General features: G+C 39.9%; 1 protein-coding gene across 1 annotated transcript in view; it reads left to right on the top strand.

Annotated features, from left to right (window-relative positions):
* The first annotated feature begins 4,181 nt into the window (after positions 1 to 4,181).
* Positions 4,182 to 7,760, top strand: part of LOC135520175 (apolipoprotein M-like) — an 11,595-nt gene continuing 8,016 nt past the window's right edge. Inside the window, exons 1-5 of the mRNA XM_064945534.1 lie at positions 4,182 to 4,400; positions 5,040 to 5,179; positions 5,591 to 5,661; positions 6,637 to 6,771; positions 7,042 to 7,143. Of these exons, the coding sequence (XP_064801606.1) occupies positions 4,281 to 4,400; positions 5,040 to 5,179; positions 5,591 to 5,661; positions 6,637 to 6,771; positions 7,042 to 7,143 (568 nt within the window). The 5' untranslated portion in view covers positions 4,182 to 4,280. The remainder of the gene's footprint in view (positions 4,401 to 5,039; positions 5,180 to 5,590; positions 5,662 to 6,636; positions 6,772 to 7,041; positions 7,144 to 7,760) is intronic.

Genomic DNA, 7,760 nt, shown 5'->3' with positions numbered 1-7,760 from the left:
CATGACAGGTTGGAGGACGTCCAGAAGCTATCAGAGCTCTTGCAGCATGAACTGACATGTTGTCCAATCAAAGGGTTAGAGAATGAATCTAGTACTGAAAACATTAGCTACAGCTAGCTAGCAATGCAGTGCATAAAGCGTGGTGAGTAGTTGACTCAAAGAGAAAGACAATAGTTGAACAGCTTTGAACAAAATAATTTCTTCAAAAATGAAGGAGAATCAAGAGAGAGAGAAATGCAGCTAGCTAGTTTAGCCTACTCAACACCCAGCTCAAACAGAGAGGGATGCTATGTTCTCTAGCTGGCTATGACTATCCAACACTGAAACTCTTCCAAGTCAAGGTAAGATTCTGGTTTTACTAATTTATTGCCAGCGGGGCCCGCTGGTGTAACTGCTTGCTGACTGTACACTGTACTGCATGATTGTAGTGAGTTTACTAACACGTTAGTTCTATTAGCTATGTTGACTATGACATTACTGTAGGCCAATAAAAGGGATCACCACCACACAAACTCAACCTGATCTGCAAACATTCTAGCCCTAGATTGTCCAGCAGGGGGCGTTAGATACATATTTCCCTTTACAGTCTGATTCCCACATGCAAATAAACTTTGCCTTTCATAACACATTATTTATGACAGAAAAGTGTTGTTTTTTGTTTAAAATATATGACTTATTTTACATTAATGTCTATAAATCGATCTCTGAATGTGCTACCGTGATAAAATCGCTGTCTCCTGCAGCGCTAAGACGTTGGTTGCATGTAACTATTGCAGGCAACTATTGCAGGGCATGTGCTTTGTCTGTGGCTCGGTTGCTGTGATGTGGTGTTCAGCTAGGAGTTGATGGACAGTCCGAAAAGCGAATGAAATGGTAGGTGGTTTCAGATATCACATCCTACCTCACACAGGCTCAGAAATACTACTGTGTCGGTGGGGACCAGGGCTGTCGCTCAATGCAAGCCATTTATATCTACGGTATCCACAGAACGATTTATAAGCGAAAATGTCGGTCGGTACCAGAACCATGCAGGACCCCTAACCATCTAACAGGTTTTAAAAGCACAGCAAAGTTCAAATGAGAGGACAATGTCAGAAATGTTGTTTATTTATACAACAGATTGTGTTATCACTGTGCTCCGTCTAAAAGCAGAACCAAGTGACCTTAGATTACATTAAAAAGAGATGGGGCAAGTGATCAATTCCGTTCGAGATGTTAAGCTGATTATTACAGCAATTGTGAATGCTATTTTATGCATGCTATCTTGAACATGAACGCCTTATATGATTAACCTACATAAGAAGACATTTATCGTTACAGTAACCTCAATGTGGCCATGGATGTTACTCATTTTAAGGTTGAATGTTACATTATTTACTGTATTACAAAAGCAATATTGAATTGTGTTTGTTTGACAATGCAGCAAAATGTCAACATATAAAGGAGATGTATCTATTGGTTGGATAGTTCAATTTGAGCCACTGGCTTAATCCCGTTCTTTAACCTTTATTTGGAGACGTGAATCGAACATACGTTGCATTCAGAAAGTATTCAGACCCCTTGACTTTTCCACATTTTGTTACCTTAAAGCCTTATTCTAAAAGTGATTAAATTGATGACGAAAAAAGCCCATCTACACACAATACCCCATAATGACGAAGCAAAAACTGATTTTGAGACATTTTTGCAAATGTATTTAAAAAAACAACAACCCTGAAATATCACTTAAGTATTCAGACCCTTTGTTGAAGCACTTTGGTGGTGATTACAGCCTTGAGTCTTCTGGGGTATGACGCTACAAGTTTGTCACACCTGTATTTGGGCAGTTTCTCCCATTCTCTGTAGATCCTCTCAAGCTCTGTCAGGTTGGATAGGGAGCGTCGCTACACAGCTATTTTCATCTCTTATTGCTCCAGGAGTCTCACGTATGCAGAGAAGCCCCATGCACAGATAGAAAAGGAGTGACTCGCAGCAGTCTGGGCATATGAGAAGTTTACCAGAAATCTGTATGGCCTAGATACATTCACACTGCAGAGTGATCACAAACCTCTTAATAAACTGACCTTGACTAAGACCTTGACTTAGTGCCTTTTGAGGTGTCAGAGACTGTTGATGCGCATGATGCGTCATAACCCTACAGCCAAGTATGTGCCGGGGGAACTGCTTGTTATAACATACACCCTTTCCAGACATCCCCAGGCAGCTGTTACAGGAGATATTGCAGAGCAGACCAGTGAAATCGAGGCCTACGAGAATGCAGTTCATACACCACGGCTTATCTCACCCACCAAGCATGATGTCGTCAAGAAGCAGACACAACAAGATGCAGAGCTGCAGATGGTGAAACACGATGTGACAACAGGATGGCCTAAGTATGCAGCCAAAGTATGACAGGTATAAAATCAGAACCCCTTCCAGAACTCCAGCACTGAGTGAACGTCGACGTGAAGCTGGGCGACGAACAAGGCTGGACAAAGACGGCTTCAGTGCTTCAACGATGTGACACACCCAGGTCATACTTGGTCCAGACAGATACGGGAGTGCTGCGCAGGAATCCACACCACCTGAGACCTTTCCACAGTGCTTCAGAGACTTGTCAAAAGGGTGGAGAGGAACACCCAGAGTTTGACACAGAGTTGCACTTACCTATTCCAGATGCCGACCCACCTCCTGTCCCAGAACCACAGACTCCGGTACACATGACTTCTGGTGGTACAGTTGTCAAACCACCAGACGGAGAGCATGTGCAGTAATTAACACACAGCCTGCATTATGCGACAGAAGAGCCCCACTGCAGCTATGAAGGTGACTGGCAGTCCATCCAGCTCACCTTAGAGTAGAATATAGTTAGTGTTGAAGAAACAATGACTGTTTTAATGAATATAAAAGACAGAAAATGGGTCGATGTTTCACGAGCTGTTGAACTGTAAAGATAGAAAAGTTTGCTTATGAATTCATATGTTGAGACAAGTTTGTTACAGAGTGATGAACTATAAATAGTATGTGATGTTTTGACATTTTAGAAACACATGTCTTAAAAGAAGAAAAAAGGGTGATGTGTTGTATTGGAACTATTTTATTATAGCGCATGGCACAGGTATATTCATGACGTCATATAAAAGGTGATTGGGCAAGTCGGTCCCAGTGCATCCGTCGTAACAAGTCCAGTGAAGTCTCCTGTGTTATGTTACTTATTGTTTCATTAGTCAACCAAAGGGACATTCACCTCCAGATTCTTCACATAAAGCATAACACTACAGTGACCATGATAACATCATCCGGTGGTTGAAATTTCACCCTCAAAACAACCGTTGACGTTGATGACTTTTTTTCAAATCCAATGTATTTTCCACACAGATTCCATGTCACAATGCATAGACAAATTACGTTGAAACAACGTTTATTCAACCAGTTTGTGCCCAGTGGGTAGTTGTGTGACATTGTTAGTATGTATAGAGAGAGAGAGAATGACATAATGTCAGGCGTATTCCATTAAGAGCCAAAGAACCCCTGAAAAGTTGATCCGACTGCAGCAAATGGAAGCAATGTTCTCTTTGTTCTCCTCATCAAAACGTTATCTTCCAGACACGAGTCAAATGAATATGCACAATACAGCTGTTCAAAAATCAGAAAACAAGGACATCCTATTCAGGTCTACCTACTGTATGAAACACTCAAAAAGTTGAGTATGTGTATGGTAGTGTGCCAGGAGTTTTTCCTGTTCAAGCTCACATAGTCAGGAACACTCCTGGCCCTAATGCATACCACAGGGATAATTCATTACGTTGACACCGCTTGGTAGATACTCTAGCGCTGTGATACTGTCTTACAAAACAAGATAACCTCAAGAACCTGTGGGATGTGCATAACCAGTGTAGACTGCAGAAATGACAGTCATATTGAAACCCATCCACCAACATGTGGGCTGATGGAGGGTGAGGAGTATAGGGGGTGTACAAGCAGGCCTATTTCCTAAAATTGGGTAAATGCTCATGCTCAAACACTTCTTACTTTAAAGGCCACCCACACAAAAAGACTTATAGGCAATAATGTTGACATTTACCGGTCCCACTTCATGGACCATGGAACAACACCTTTTGGTTTGTGGGCCTTTGGACTATGTGGGATGGTGGAAAGTTGTGCTAACAAACAAGTGGTTAATGATTACCACAATCCTAAAATGTTTGAAGCTCAATCCGGACACAGAAATATCAAGCCCAGAAAGAGAGATCAATTGCCAGGTTTCTTTTAGGCCACAAGTTGATTAAGGTGGTTCAGGTATGTTAGAGGCCAAGGAAGTGTATTCGTTCTTGCTCTTTGTGAATGGGTGGTTGTGTCAGCTCTTCTCCCCCTGCTCCCAACCAGTCCTCCTATCTACAAGCAGTCTCAATACCCAACAGGTAAGAGAGATATGCAGATGTAATATCTGTGTTTTTACCAATATTATGACCTGTCAATTAGGTTATTATGCACAAGCCCTGATATATCATGAGCCCTTCATGATGATTCTCAAATTATTATTGCATTTTGGTCTTTTAATATATTTACAAAAAATATGTGTGACCCATAATGAACCGTTTTATTTATTTTATTTCGACTGTATTTATACAGGGAGTCAATATTGAGTTAAAACATACAGGGAGTCACTTTTATAAGTGAGCCCCACAAACAACATACACAATGCAGTTTGCTGTACAGACATCCCACCATATGTGATTTGGTTTGACAGAATGGTGTAATTAGAGTCCTACAGCATACAGTATATGGTTGTACCTTATAGAAAATCGACTATCATGTGGTTCTTCCGTAATGGCTTGATATGGATAGCACCTCAACAAATGGTTTCACAGTTTCAGTTTCAGATTATTTCACATGGGCCTTTCACTTGTCATCTTACGCTTTCCCCACCCACTTTTTTCCTAACAGTGGTGGTCGTTTTTTGTTGTTGTCAGTAATGTCTTAAAATAGATGTTTTCTTTCATTTAATTCTCCCCCTCTCTTTTTCTCCTTTCACAAATCTCTCTCTCTCTCCCCCTCAGTATCTTGGCAAATGGTACTTCATTGCAGCGGCTGGTGTGAAGGAGTCGGATGTGCAGATGTTCAGACAGATGGACAGCACTGTGTTTTACCTGGACGAGACCTCTAAAAATGCACTACTGTTGACCGGAGCCATGCGCGTGTAAGAGACCAGGGATAGCTGACACAATCATACTGGCAGAGAAGCCCACTTGGGCAATGTCCCAATTATCTCTCCTTCTTCCTGAAGTGTGCACTTGTTCACTTCTCCCCAGGAATGTAAAAGCATTGGATTTGGATATGCATGGGCTAGAGGGAGTTTCTTATAACAGTATTGAGAAATGGAAGAAGAGAGAGATTATTTGGAACATATCCTTGGTCTGTTTCTGACCCAAATTTGACCCAGTCGTACACAGTTAAACAGGCTTAATTACACCCTATATGGCGTTGCAATGTTTGTGGCCTATTCTACACGGATTAACAATTTGAAAGTATAGGAGAATGTCAATGTTGTTTACAAAATTACAGTAGAAGTTGTCTGTGTGATAATGCACATATTTTTTTTCCATTTTAGGGGTGTTCATTGCATTATGAAAAACTGGACCTACACTATTCAGTCTGGCAAAGATGATTTGACATCAGAAGGTAACTTACAACTACTCCCACTAACTTTAATTTGAGTTTTGTTCTCTTAACTCAGACTTTCAATGGGCCAATGAGTATGTTGACCCATTGAAAAAGTATTGGGACAGTGACACATTTCTGTTGTTGTTTTGGCTCTGTACTCCAGCCCTTTGGATTTGAAATGATACAATGACTATGAAGTTAAAGTGAGTGCAGACTGTCAGCTTTAATTTGAGGGTATTTTGATCCATATTGGGTGAACCGTTTAGAAATGACAGCACTTTTTGGACATAGTTCCCCCATTTAAGGGGACCAAGGCTATTGGGCCAAATTCACTTATGTGTAATTAAAGTAGTCCAAAAGTTTAGAATTTGGTCCCAAAGTTAGAGACACACAAATATCATACCCCCAAGACATGCTAACTGCTCACCATTACAATATCAGGGGAGGTTAGCATTTTGGGGGGGGTATGATAGTTATTCCTCTAACTTTCTCACTCATTATCTGTAATCATGGTAGCATTTGCATGAATGCAGAAATGTTTAGCAACATATTATATTCTTATTTACAATAAAAGTGACTCCAAAATGACACTACATTATTTACCATTCAAATTTGGCACAAAATTTTCTGAAACGCATCCAACACAAACAGTAAATGCGTACAACAAATTTGTAGCGTCACAGGCTTGATATAGTCATTGCGTGCGCTGAATGTGGGACCAAATATTTAACTTTTTACAGATAAGTGAATTTGTCCCAATACTTTTGGTCATCCAAAATGGGTGGACGATGTACAAAATGTGCTGTACTTTCTAAACGGTTCACCCGATATGGATCAAAATACCCTCAAATCAAAGCTGACAGTCTGCACTTTATACAGAGCCAAAACAACAACAAAAAGTGTCACCGTCCCGACACATTTTGAGCTCACTGTATGTGTGAACAAAACTATTTTAGCCTATTGAATAATGAATTCCCTTTTGGTTTGACACAGGCAGGCCTGAGCTGCAAACTCTAGTGTGGAGTGGAGAGTGGCTGAACTGCACCCAGTGTATCCTGCTGCAGGAGATAGAGCGTCACTTGGACCCACTAGAGACACACGACACCCTCAACAGATTCATGCTTTACGGTCAGCCCAGGAGTCATCAATGATTCCATACTGTGATGGAATAGCAGGAATTGAAGCAAAGCTTAGAATCTAAGTATTGAGATACATTCTATTATTAATACATCACATTGCTGTTTAATTAAATATTACATGTATACAATGTTCATGTTACATATTATGTGTTTTAAATTGTATAACAAGGACATGGTATAGCTTAGAAATGCAAACAATATTTGCATGTTTGCACTGTAAGTGGTCCTCAATGAAAATGGTGTATTTTCTTTTTACCAGCTCGTGACAGTGCCTTATTGGATAATAAAGTGGTGACGGCGTTTCAGACCCAAACAGCTTGTAAAAACATGGACAGATTTGTCCATCTCCCTCAAGAGAAAGGTTTGTGGTTTTGGTACATGATCTAACCTCACTATAGAACAAATAGACTTGGACCTCCAGTGAAAATATTTTGTTTCTCTGGTGGTCCAAGTTCATTTGTTCTATAGTTCTACTTAGAAATGTCCTTGTTTTTGAGAGAAAAATCAATTTTTTTTGTCCAATAAAATAACGCCAATTTGATCAGAAATACAGTGTAGACATTGTTAATGTTATAAATGACTATTGTAGCTGGAAACAGCAGATTTTTTAATGGAATATCTACATAGGCGTACTGAGGCCCATTATCAGCAAACCATCACTCCTGTGTTCCAATGGCAGGTTGTGTTAGCTAATCCAAGTTTAGCATTTTAAAAGGCAAATTGATAATTAGAAAACCATTTTGCAATTATGTTAGCACAGCTGAAAACTGTTGTGCTGATTTAAAGAAGAAATAAAACTGGCCTTTAGACTAGTTGAGTATCTGGAGCATCAGCATTCGTGTGTTCGATTACAGATGTTATTTTAATGGACACAGAAGTTGCTTTTCTTTCAAAAACAAGGACATTTCTAAGTGACCCTAAACTTTTGAACGGTAGTTTATATATATATATATATATATATATATATATATATATATA

This window comes from Oncorhynchus masou, chromosome 29 (genome assembly GCF_036934945.1).
Source record: "Oncorhynchus masou masou isolate Uvic2021 chromosome 29, UVic_Omas_1.1, whole genome shotgun sequence".
NCBI lineage: Eukaryota > Metazoa > Chordata > Actinopteri > Salmoniformes > Salmonidae > Oncorhynchus > Oncorhynchus masou.
The sequence above is the reverse complement of the archived record's forward strand: the minus strand, read 5'-3'. Positions and strand labels throughout refer to the sequence as shown.